Below are 12,513 nucleotides of genomic sequence, written 5' to 3'. Positions count from 1 at the left end.
GTCCACACTGAGTGACCCCACAGGACCCCCCCCCCCCCTGCCCAGGCCTGCTGGGCAGCTGTGTCCCCAGGATCTTCTGTTTCCAGGTGTAGTGAAGGAGTTTATGGATGTGTTCCCCATTTCCTGTCTTCACCAGTGGGGGACACCCCATCCAGCACCTGCCTCTTTTTTGACTTCTACACAGCAATGAATCATGAATGAATGAATGAATGAACTGGGGAAAGGACTGCACTGATGGATAAGTAGCACCAAGGTCATTTCATGCAAGGTCATAGTAAGGAGCTTCAGGTGTTCGGGTTTTTTGCCAGCACCAGGGCTTGAACTCATGGCCTTCTGTTTGCTTCGTTCACTGTTGTGTGCTGCTGGTGCTCTACCATGTGAGCCATGCCTCCACCCTTGCTTCTTCCTGCTTACTTAGAATAGGGAGCCTCAGGGCCTCTTTGCGTAAAGAAGAGCGATGGTGGTGTTGGCGGTGGGGTTCTTCCACTCTCCACCAGATGGGGAAACAGAGTCAGACCGGCAGCAGCGCAGGCCCAGTGGCCGGGAGGCTGGCTGGGGCTGGCCTGGGCGGGGCAGGGAGTGCTCACCGCCCACTCCCTGACAGGTCCCCCAGCACCACAGTCACAGCACTGCAGGTTGGGTGGGGTGCAGCGGAAGCCTCAGGGTAAACTGAGGCAGGGGTTCTTCAGGAAGAAGGCCAGCTTGCTGGCCACACAGTCCAGCTCCACAGGGCTGGCGGACTGCAGGAGGTTGCTCTGGGGCATGAAGTAGTGTCTGAGGAGGCGCTGGCTCGCACACTTGTGCAGCTTCCTCACCAGGCGTAGGAGGGCGGGGCCCGGCGCCCGCCAGGCCTTCCGCTGAGGGTGCTTCTCACACGTCCAGAAGAGCACTGTCTGCAGGAAGGGAGGAGGGGGAGGAGGGAGAGAGAAGGGGGAGCAGGGGGAGGAGTGGCATCACCGGGTCTCATCCCCCGCCAGTCCCCGCCCCACCTCCAGCCACCACATGGGCAGAGGCTCCATGAGGAAACTCTACCTCCTAAGTTCCTCCCCTCCCTGTCTGCTTCTGCCACTTGGCCTAGTTGGGGCTGGCTCTCCACAAGCCTGGGCCCTGCCTCCCAGAAGCTCTAGGCCTGAGGAAGCTCTTTTATTTTTTTTTTTGTGCCGGTCCTGGGGCTTGAACTCAGGGCCTGGGCGCTATTCCTAAGCATTTTTGCTCAAGGCTAACTCTGCCACTCGAGCCACAGCACCACTTCCAGTTTTCTGGTGGTTCATTGGAAATCAGAGTCCCATGGGCTTTTCTGCCGGGGCTGGCTTTGAACCATGACCCTCAGATCTCAACCTCCGGCATAGCTGGATGCCAGGCGTGAGCCCCATTTTCTCTCTGCCCATTCTCTTCTTTTGAGCCCGGGTTTGGAAGTGGGTCCGCCCCCCGCCCCCACTTGGGGCTTTCTCCCAGTGCTGCACACAGCCCTTATCCTGCCTCTTGCTCTCTGGAGCTTTCTGGATGGTTCTTTCTCTGTGGCCACCCCTAGTGCTGGCCCAGACTTCTGACCTGCCCTACACCGTTTGTTGGCCTCAGCTTGTCTAGGCTGAACTCTGCCTCTCACCACAAACCGCCCAGCTGGCCCACCGGCCCTCAGGGAAGCCGTCTGTCATCTCCCCACTGCCGTCATCTCCTCCACCGCAGCCTGTCCCACCTGTCCCGCCAGGTCCTGCCCCTGCCGGTGGCTTGCCCTTAGCCCGACCCTCCCCCAAGTACCACTCTCCTTTCCTTCCCCAAGCACGTCAGCGTTCATTAACTAACACTCCACTGGTGAGCACGCAGCGGGGTGTGAGCGTTGCTCCCTGCGTCCCTTTCCAGCTGTGGAAAGCTCTGGAATTCGCTACACGCCACCAGCAGTGGGCTGGATAGAGAAGAGGCGGCGCAGGTCCATGGGGCACTACCCAGCCATCAAGAAGAATGAAGTCCTGTCACAGGCACAGACATGGACGGTACTAGAGGCCTTTGTGTTAACAGATCAGCCAGGCATGGAGACAGGGCCTCCCTCCTCTGTGCAAACTGAAAACAAGTTTTCTTAGCTTTGTGGGAGCTAAAGCCAAGCGCGGGCGCCGCAGGGTGAAGGGCAGAGGGGGGGTCGCAGAGCGGGTAGCAGTTACCGGCTGAGATCTCAAAGCACACATAACAAGTGCTCGGCTAAGCACTGGGCATTTCCGCCACCCAGGAACCTTGTGGCCACTCGGGACGCCATGCACAGGGCCAGGCGCACAGCCCCGGGGCTCTGTGTGGCCGAGTCCACCCCCCCAGCCACCCCCGCCCAGCCTCTCCCTGCGGTCACCTCCAGGTGCTGGGCAGTGATGACCGGCCTGGGCCCGGGACACCACACGTCCTCCGTCAGCTGCTTCAGGAGCCGCAGGCACAGGCGGCGACAGCCCCCGTCCTCATCCATCTGCGCCAGCAGCGCCCGCTCCGCCTGCGGGAAGCTCAGCTGCCAGTGGTAGCTGCCGAGGGCCACCAAGCTGAACCCGAATGACTGCGGGGAGACGGGGGTGGGGGGCGGGGGGATAAGACAGCGCGCTGGGGCAGCTTGCGGAACATGGGGGACAGAGGACGCCTGGGGGCAGGGGACGGAGGGGCTGGGGCAGCTTGTGGGACACGGGGGCTGGAGGAGGCCTGGGGTCAGGGCAGAAGCTCCCTTCCCTGGGCCTCGGCCTGCAGGTCTTTGAGTATGGGGGACCAGGCTGTTGTTCTGATGGCCTCTGGGCTGTGCCCTCTCTTTGAGTGACCCCAGTTTTCCCTGGGAGGCCGCGTGGGCTGGCTGGCACCCCTCTTAACAGGTACCTTGACACACTGCACTGTCTCCAGGGGCGGCCAGCGCCGCAGACACCGAGGCCACCGCGACTTCTCCGGCCAGGCTCTGGGGACCTCCACGGCGGGGGCCAGCTCCACGGCCACCGGGCCGGAGCCTGTCTCCACTGCCACCCAGACGGCTGGGGCGCAGTCTCCCAGGAAGCTGGCCGTGCCTGAGGGTCACAGCACAGTGAGGGGAGCCAGGGACGGGGGGGGGTGCCCTCCCACAGCACCACTCCCCCTCCCTGCTTACCAGCCAGGCGGCAGGCCCCAAGGGCATTCTCCACCAGCTTCCGGAACACCTGCAGCACCTTGGCGGGCACCACGTCGCCCTCGGTGTTCACGTCCGCCTCGTGCCACTGCCACAGGGGCTTGGAGAACTGCTCTACCTCCAGCCACTGCGCCAGCCCCTCGGGTGCCCGCAGCGGGCATGGCAGCCGGGCGCCCTGCAGCGAGTAGTAGCGCCAGCGCTGCGCCCGGGCCTCCCGGTAGCCAGCCAGGCCTTTCACCGGCACAGTGACCAGCAGCTGCCGGGGCGCTAAGACCTGGGTCGGGAGAGGAGAGGAGAGGGAAGCGGATGCGCCCCGGGTGGCAGCCACACAGGCCTGGGTGAGGCCGACCATCCTGGGCCGGGCGGTTGAGCTGACCACGCACCTCTGCCTGGCTGAGTGGACAGAAAAGCAGCCCGGGCAGACCCCCCCACCAGGTGTCAGGGCGCAGCCGGCTGACCTTGATGTTTTCGTTATACCCATCAGAGCATGGCACGGCTTGGAACCGGACATCCTGGCGGCTGATTTCCGTGGTGAGGCAGTGGACGACCTTCTGCACCTCCTGCACCATCTGGGAGATCTGCTGGCACCTCAGGCCCGCCTGGGGGAGGGGGTATGCCACGCGGTTATTGTTGTGTGACAGGAGACAACAGCGGGGTGACAGCAGGGTGCTGGACCCGGACTGGGGGACCCGGGGAGGCCAGGCTGCGTCTCACTGTGACCGGATGGTTTTTGTGTTATGTTTTGTGCTAGTCCTGGGCTTGAACTCAGAGCCTCAAGTTCGCACCGTTTGTTTTTTTTTGTTATTGTTGTTGTTGCTCAAGGCTGGCACTCTACCACTTGAGCCATGCCCCCACTTCTGGCTTTTTGCTGGTTAATGGAGGGATAAGAATCTCAGAGTTTCTTCCTAGGCTGGCTTTGTCCCACAGTCCCCAGATCTCAGCCTCTGGAACAGCTAGAATTGCAGATGTGCGCCACCGCGCTCAGCTCTGTGATTCAATACTGGGGTCACAGCAAGACCAGGACCACAGTAAACAGGCTGAGATTCTTGTCCTTCCCTGGGAAATACAGGGTGTGGGTGTGTGCGCGTGTGTCTTAGCAGCTTTGATGAAGGATAGTGAATTAGAACAAGGAGCCAGCAGACTCAGACTAGAGACTACTATAATGGCCAGCGGAGTGCGGGGTACCCTGTGGGATGTTTGGTGCTGACCAAAGCCCCTGGGGTGGGAGCCTGAGGGAGAGAAAGGAAGGGTTGGCAGAAGAATCTGGAAAGGAAGGAGAGCATCCCATCAGCATGTCCTGCTGCTCATGACACCAGGAGGAGGAAACAGCGTGGGATCCTGCTGGATAGGAACTGAACAGTGAGCATCGAACCCTTCACCAGGGAGGGCAGAGCCCCAGCCTCATCCCACTGAAGGGATCCCCAAGACACTGCACCCCAAACCCCCACCACTGAGGGGCTCCCCCCCCATACCCTAGCCCCATACTGCTGAAAGGTCCCCTCACCCTGGCCCCTACCCCATAACCCCACTGCTGAGGGGTCCCCTTCACCCTGGCCCCCCAAGATACAGCACCCCAAATCTCTACTGTTGAGGGGTCCCCCCACCATGGCCCCACCCAAACCCCCACTACTGAGGGGTCCCCCCACCTTGGCCCCCCCCCACTGAGGGGAGCCCCACCCCAGCCCCCCACCGCTGAGAAGTGTCCTCCTTTGCTCCTAGACCTTCCCCATAGTATGGGTCTGAGTGTCTCTGACTGTGGATGAGGACACAGAAACTAGAACATCCAGAGAGAATGGAGGTGCAAAAGAGACAACGGGCAGGACACCCCAAAGCAGCACAGAGAAAGAAAGTGGGAGGGGCTGCAATGCACAGGCCCACTTCACTTTGAGACACCCACAAACCCCTCAACATAGCCAGAACAAGTCAAAACATTTCCTGCTTCCTGTCAGCCACGGGGGCCCCAGCCAGTCATTCCAGCCATTCAGGAGGCTGAGATCTGAAGACTGTGGTTCAAAGCCAGCCTGGGCAGTAAAGTCCACGAGCCTCTTACCTCCAGTTACCCATCGGGAAGCCAGAAGTAGGGCTATGGCTAGAGTGGTAGAGCACCAGCCTTGAGTGAAGAAGCTAAGAGTTGGCTCCTGGGCCACAAGTTCAAGCCCCAACTCTGGTGCGCAATACAAAACAAGTTCGGCAAATAAGGGCAAACCACAAGGATCTAGCAGGCTCCTGAAAAATGCCCCATAGACTTGGCCTAGACCGCAAGGGCACAGCAGGACTTCCCAGGCAGGCAGAGTCATGGAAGGGCAGACGGCACGCAGGACTTCCTGGGCAGGCAGAGACATGCAAAGGCAGAAGCCAGGGGCCAGAAATTCCCAGGAGTGCCCCAGAGACAGGAAGGGAAAGGGGGTGCAGACACACGGGAAGGGAAGGGGTGTGGGGTGGCAGAGGTGCCTGCTGGTTTGGGGGACCAGCTGTGGGCTTAGATCCCCAAGGCTCTGTGACACAGTGGGAAGGCCCCGCGTGGGGGCCCATGAGGCTGGAGGACTCCACTGGGCTGGCTCCATTCTGGAACATTCTCCAGCGTCTCTCAGGGCTCTGGGTGGGAGCTGGGGTCTGAGGTGGGCTTTCAGGGGAGCTCAGGCAGTTTCCCCAGCTGGTTGTATTTTCCATCCTCACAGGAGCACTGAAGCCTGAGCAAGCCTGGACCTCTGACCAGGTGTGAGGGGGAAAGCACGAATGTAAGCACAGGTAACCTAAGATGAAGTAACACAGGACCCGGGCCTGGCGGTGCCATCCCAGCACTTGGGAGGTGGGAGGCCTGGGCTACACAGACAAGACTGTCTCAAAAACAATGTGTGTGTGGGGGGGGGGGGGGGAGGACCCATCACAGCAGTGAGTGGCGGGGAAACAGCACCTGCTGCCAGCGTGCTCTAGAGGGAGCCAGAGATCAGGGCTGGCCTCTACATCCACCAAGTCATGAACCCAGGAGAGAGGGACTCCAATGAAACAGAGCGGGACAGGGAGAAGAGACAGAAATTCTGAGAAGGGCCGAGGGAGGGGGAGGAAAGGGGAGCTGGGGAAGGCAGGGAGGGGAGGCGGCGAGCAGGTGCTATGGGTCTACCCACCGATGGCAGCTTTTCCCCAGGGGCAGGCACAGCACACCTTCCACGCAGCTGGAGTTCACCCACTGCCTGGGGTCACCTGGGGCAGCCCCAGTCCCCCTTAGCTTGCTCAGTGAAGGTCAGTCACAAACAGAATCAGCAAATGAGCCCCATCACTCCTGAGTCTGAGAATTCAGAGACCTGTGACCACCAGCCGTGTCCACAGCCGTGCCAAGGGCTGCGTCCACACGCTGAGCCACAGGTGGCCCCATCCTGCTCACTTCTGTGGCCATGGGCTGTGACCTCTGCAGACATACTATGCAGTCAGCCTCCCCAGAGTGAGCTGGCTGGCAGGGAGATGGGGAGATGGGGGGGGGTGGGGGGAAGGGGAGATGGGGGAGATGAGGAGATGGGGAGATGGGGGAGATGGGACACAAGGAGACGGGGGAGACAGGGAGATGGGGGAAATGGGAGAGATGGGGAGATGGAGACATGAGAGATGGGAAGATGAGGGAGATGGAGGAGATGGGGAGATGGCAGCTGAACCACATGTAGAAGCCCTCCACACCCAATCTCTGAGTCTCTTCATTGTCTCTCAAAGCCCAGGACACAGACTAAAGCGCTGCAGCCTGAAGGTGCCCTTGCCCTCCTTACTGAATTTCTTTCCAGGAAGGAAAAGGGTTCACATAGGTTTCAGCGGCCGGGGGATAATTTAGGAAGGCAGACCTGTCACACAGTTCTGTCCAAAGAGGACCAGGGTGGCATCCATGGGCACTTCCTGCCTGTGCTGACTGAATCAGCGAACACAGCTGCGTTCCTCTAAGAGTCCACGTGTGAATGGACAGAACCAGGGCCCATGCTGGGGGGTTGAAGCTCACCTGCTGCACTGACCCAGCTGATTCAGCCATGGAGCTACCAGTGTGCCTCCCTCAAACACACACACACACACACACACACACACACACACACACACACACACACACCCCATTCTGGAGAACCCCCCCCCCCTTCCTGACCACAGCCTCCTGTTGTCCCAGAAACCATCCTTTGCTATTAATAGTTCACGTCTGTGAACCACTTCCTGTTTCATGTATAAATGATCGGGGATTCAAGATTGATCCTTATCACCCTCACACTGTGGTGACTCATGGTGTTGCGACACACTGGCCCTGGGCGGGGACATGTAGGACCCACCGCTGGCCACACCCAGGGCAGTGGTCTGTTTATCTACCCCATGACTACCATGACCATGGGAATTTCCTTCCAGAAAACAGGAAGTGAGGTCTTGCATTCAGGAATCACCATAACCCAATAATTGGCAAAGGCCAAGGCCACAGCCACCACCTCTGGCCCCAGGGGCTGGTAATGGAGAGAGGATGAGATTCAAGTTCATCAGGGGCCAGTGCTCCCCTCCACCTCCCCCCCACCACCCCGCCAGCTCTCCACGAGCCCAAAGAGTGGACACTCATAGGTGCTGCAGTGGTGCATCATGGAGCTGGGATTTCTGTGTCCTGGCTGAGGACAGGGCTCCTCTGTCCCCACCAAGTTCTTTCCCCAGCCACAGAGGAGAAACCGAGGCTCAGAAAGTGCGGATCACTCCACTGCCCAGTGACAAGGCGAGCGAGTGAGGCCGCTTCCGTGCATGGGGCCCCTGCAGCCCTCACCACCTCGTCACTAAGAGCCCGCACCCCCACGCTTCTCCCCACAGAGCGAGCACCCCTCCTTTTTCCAGCAGCCCAGGGTTCCTTAGCTCAGTGGGAACTTGGTCAGGGAAGGAAATGGGGGTGCCACACAGCTCCGGCACCCGCTAGCTGAGGTCCTGCAAGCTACGAGCCAGCCAGCCTGACAGCACGGGACTTCATTAGGTCCTAAACACATCCCAGCCTTCGGGCAATTTCTACACTCTTCTTCCCTCCTCTTCCATAAAGATTTGGGGTTTCTTTTTCTCAGCTATATGGGGCTTAAGCTCATGGCCGCACACTCTTGACTGGCATTTTTACTCAATGATGGTGCTCTATCACTTGAGCCACAGCTCCACATCTGGCTTTTTGCTGGTTCATTGGAGGTAAGAGTCTTACAGACTTTCCTGCCCTGGCTGGCTTTGAACCTCAATCTTCAGATCTCAGCCTCTTGAGTAGCTAGGTTGACAGGCGTGATGCTGGGGGTTTTGAGGTTATTGATTCCAGTCCTCCTGAAGCACCAGTGCTTTAGGTTTTTGTTTTTCTCCTATCAGTTGTGGGGCTTGAACTCAGGGCCTGGGCACTGTACCTGAGCTTTTTTGCTCAAGGCTAGTGCTTTTCTACTTTGAGCCATAGTGCAACTTCTGGTTTTGTGGTGGTTCATTGGAGATAAGAGTCTAGTGGACTTTCCTGCCCAGGCTGGCTTTGAATCGCGATCCTCAGATCTCAGCCTCCTGAGTAGCTAGAATTACAGGCATGAGCCACCAGTGCCCAGCTCCAGTGTTTTGGGTTTTAAAAAGGTCTGCCTGGGGGTTGGGGATATGGCCTAGTGGCAAGAGCACTTGCCTTGTATACATGAAGCCCTTGGTTCGATTCCCCAGCACCACATATACAGAAAATGGCCAGAAGTGGCACTGTGGCTCAAGTGGCAGAGTGCTAGCCTTGAACAAAAAGAAGCCAGGGACAGTGCTCAGGCCCTGAGTCCAAGGCCCAGGACTGGCAAAAAAAAAAAAGGTCTGCCTGTCTTAACTTCACTTGTTCCTTTTCCTAGTGGCCCTATTAATCTCCTGCTATTCCCACCCATTTTACAGAGAAGTAAACTGAGGCTCGGGCTGGTTTGGTGGCTTGCTGGGGACACACATGGACACAGGAATGATGCCACAGCTGGGGTCTGTGTCCACACCCAACACAGCCACATCAGCCCTGCCCTAAGACCCAACTGTGGCCATCCGGGTCCTGGGCTTGCCCCGGCGTGGTCCTAGGTTTGAGGTGTGTGTGGGGGGGGGGCATTGTCCACCCTGTTCCACGCAGGGAGGAACTTTCTGGAGCAGTGGCTGTGGCCATTGGGTTGCTTACCTTGTCCAGCAGGCAACTTTCCAGGTCTTCCCCGGGGAGGGATCTCATGGTTTCCTGGAGGATCCTGAGCAGGGCAGCCCCTCGTCGGAGGATGGCACCCTGGGTGCTGGACGCAACTGGGACCTGGCAGCTCTGCTCCGGCCGTCCTGCCCACGTGGGGACGCTCGATCTGCTAACTTCTGAAGAATGAAAACAGCAATTCAAAAGGAGGGATGGCACCGTCATTGCGGCCAGCCCTACCGGATTCCATCCTGTCTCCCACTGGGAGTGGGGGCCGCCTCTGAGCCCCAGTCCCCACCTGGGTCCTCTCCAGTTCCATGGACAGCAAGCCACAGCTGGCCCCTCCTCTCCCCTTCTCTCCTCCCTCCTCGGCCTGTTGACCGTAAACAGCCTGCACCCCAAGTCTTTACAATAAACAAACAGGACATTGCAAAGTGGGCAATGGCCACAGACAGGAGCAGGGCATTGCCGATCAATCCAGTCAATGGTGGACACTGGCAAAAGCTCAGACACAGGTCCACACCGTGCACCTGTGCAGAGAGAGGGAGAGACAGACAGACAGACAGGCAGGCAGAAAAAGACAGTGGCAAGGGAAAGACAGAGAAATACACACACACACACACACACACACACACACACACACATACACACACAGAGAGAGAGAGAGAGAGAGAGAGAGAGAGAGAGAGAGAGAGAGAGAGAGAAGAATGGCCAGGCAGGGATCCCCTGGCTCACCTCCTGACCTGTGGATGTAATTTCCCTCTTCCCATTGAAAGCTGGCACTCAGAACAAAGCGGCATAAACAGGCTCTGAGAGTGAGGAGACACTTGGGCTGGTTTTGCCAGTAACTCTCACCTGGGCTGGCCAACAATTCAGCCAGTCAGGACCCCGCCTGGCTGGCTGGGGCTACTTTTACTATAGAAAAAAAAAATCATGGCAACCAGATCCCCTGGGGCTGGCGAGGGTCCCGGCTGCTGTGGGAATGCCCAGTAGGGCAGCCTGCCCTCAGCTCCACCCAACCCTTGTCTGCGTAGCAGCCAGGCTGGGATTTGCATACCGTCCCAGACAGTGCCAGGAGGAAGCAAAACGGAGCTCAGACCACACCCCACCTGCCAGAGCCCAGCCCCCAATCCTGTCCAGGATGCTCCAGCACCCCTCAAAACCTCTATGGTTTTTCCTATCCCCCCCTTTCTGACTTACAGGAGCGAATTTTTTTTGCTTCTCTGTAAAGGTTAAATTGTCTTTAAATAGTTGCCTGAAGGGATTTCCACTGAGCTATCAGTTCAGGCCACCCTTTCCCTCATCCTCCCCAGCTCCTCCAGCCCCTCAAGTGGCCTGTTCCATTTTCACTTACTGAAATGAGGACTGCCCCCGCTTCCTCTCTTTACTCCCCTCCCCTAGCCCCTCTCTGTCCTCCCCTCAGGCTCGAGCTTCCTGGTATGGATTTGGTTAAACTCAGCAGGCCCCCCCATGGCTCCCCCGGAGTGTACCATGCTATGGTGATCAGCATGTGCATGCATGCACACGGGCCCCATGTGTGTTTTCACGCATGTTTCTAATGTAGGCCTAGCTCCCGCACTGGTTGTCTGAGCCTGACTTACTTTCCTTAACATGGCCTTCCCCAGGCCCATCCTTTTACAGAGAATGTCATGACTTTATTCTTGCTGGCGGATGGTGAAATCCCGCGGCCTATAGGCGCCACATTTTCTCAGCCCACCATTGTGGTAGAGTGCCTGGCTGCCCCGGCCCGTGGCCTGGACTCCATGTGTGGTGTCTATCATGTCTTTACTCTGCATCCATCACCCCCTTCTTTTATATCAAATGCTTCAGAATAGGAAGATTCCAGAATCTTCTTCTCTTGGCTTCTCTTTCACCAGTCTTCCCACTAAGGCGCCATATTGGTTTTTCGTAGAAGGAGCAAGGGTCCTGGGGAGGCCTCCTTTGGGATTCACCTCTGAGCGTCACCCACGGGGTCCCCTGGGAGTGTGAACAGAGGCATCCACCACGCCACGGGGGTGTCCCCACAGGCCAGGGCTACCTAGCACCTCTGCGTGGATGCCGGACTCTCTTACCAGGCTGTCACTGGATGTCTTACAGCCGTGCGGTCCTGCCCCTTGCTCCCGGAGAACTGGAATCTTCTCTTGCCCTAATGTCTAAGACTGGCTCCAAGATGCTGGCCAGATGTGAGTGGGGAAAACGAGGAGCTGAGCAGCCTGGGTCTGGTGAAGAAGAGGCTGGAGGTGCTCAGGGCAGCTCCATGCCTGGTGCCAGCCCAGGAAGCAGTTGTTGTTCAAACACTGCACACTCCGGTTCCTTCTGGGTGAAGGATCCACCCCAGAGTGTCAGAGCAGCCAGCAGCTCCCCTCTACCAGGACAGACAAACTCCCAGCAGGGACTTGGTAAAGAACAAATGAATTCATGCTTGAACAAATGAATGAGTGAGGCTCTCTATCCCTCCTCAGGCTAACCCCTGCGTGGACCCCAGAGGCATGCAGGAATGGATGCCCACTCAGGGGCTGCAGGCCACGTGGAGAGCTGTGCCGCCTGCCTGTGGCCTACACTGGGGCTGGGGCTGACAAGGCCGTGGGCTGTCCAGGTGTCTTGGAGTCATGCGGCTCTCTCCTGGAGACCCCCATGAACCCTGCGCCACGCATCATGTCTTTACATCAGTCCCTCAGGACTGTCCTGACTGGAGGAGCTCTGCTCAGCTTCCCTTCAGTGGATCTGTCTGGTTTACTTCTCCTTCTGTGTCCGTGGCTTCCTTCTTTGAGATCACAGAGGCAGGGCCCGGTCCCCACGTGCCCTTTTCAGAGTCACTGATAAAGGAGGTCATGACCACTTGGGGACTTGGGTCTGTCCCACTGCTGTCCCAGTGTGCCTGGAGGAGCCTCTGCATGAGCCCCACACAGCAAGCCAGCGGCTCCTCAAGCCGGCGCCCTGCTTCTGTTACGCCTGTGTGCCATGAGTGGGAACATGCGGACCACTGCTGCCAGCTCCCGCTGCCCACGCTGATGTAGGAGAGGCCTAGGTCAGCTGGGGGCTGGGAGCTCATGCCTGGAACCCCAGCTACTGAAAAGGCTGAGAGCTGAGGATCACAACTTAAGGCCAGCCTGGGCACAAAAGGCCTGGAGACTTCATCTCCAAAATAATCGGCAAAAAGCAGGTCTGGAAGCCTGATTTGAGTGGTAGAGAACCAGCGGAGCAGGCTCCAGACTGGGAGGTTAAACCCTGGTATTGCCAAAAAGAAACACAAAAATCA

General features: G+C 58.4%; 1 protein-coding gene across 1 annotated transcript; it reads right to left on the bottom strand.

Annotated features, from left to right (window-relative positions):
* Positions 1 to 239: 239 nt before the first annotated feature.
* Mab21l3 (mab-21 like 3) lies at positions 240 to 9,371 on the bottom strand. The gene is made up of 6 exons (XM_048351848.1): positions 9,255 to 9,371; positions 3,577 to 3,717; positions 3,101 to 3,392; positions 2,839 to 3,020; positions 2,336 to 2,530; positions 240 to 893 (listed from the first exon to the last, which is right to left on the bottom strand). Exons 1-6 carry the CDS (start codon positions 9,300 to 9,302, stop codon positions 660 to 662), a joined length of 1,092 nt encoding a protein of 363 aa, XP_048207805.1. The 5' UTR covers positions 9,303 to 9,371; the 3' UTR covers positions 240 to 659.
* Positions 9,372 to 12,513: the final 3,142 nt, after the last annotated feature.

This window comes from Perognathus longimembris, chromosome 7 (assembly GCF_023159225.1).
Source record: "Perognathus longimembris pacificus isolate PPM17 chromosome 7, ASM2315922v1, whole genome shotgun sequence".
NCBI lineage: Eukaryota > Metazoa > Chordata > Mammalia > Rodentia > Heteromyidae > Perognathus > Perognathus longimembris.
Note: the sequence above shows the minus strand (reverse complement) of the source record. Positions and strands in the feature narration are given on the sequence as shown.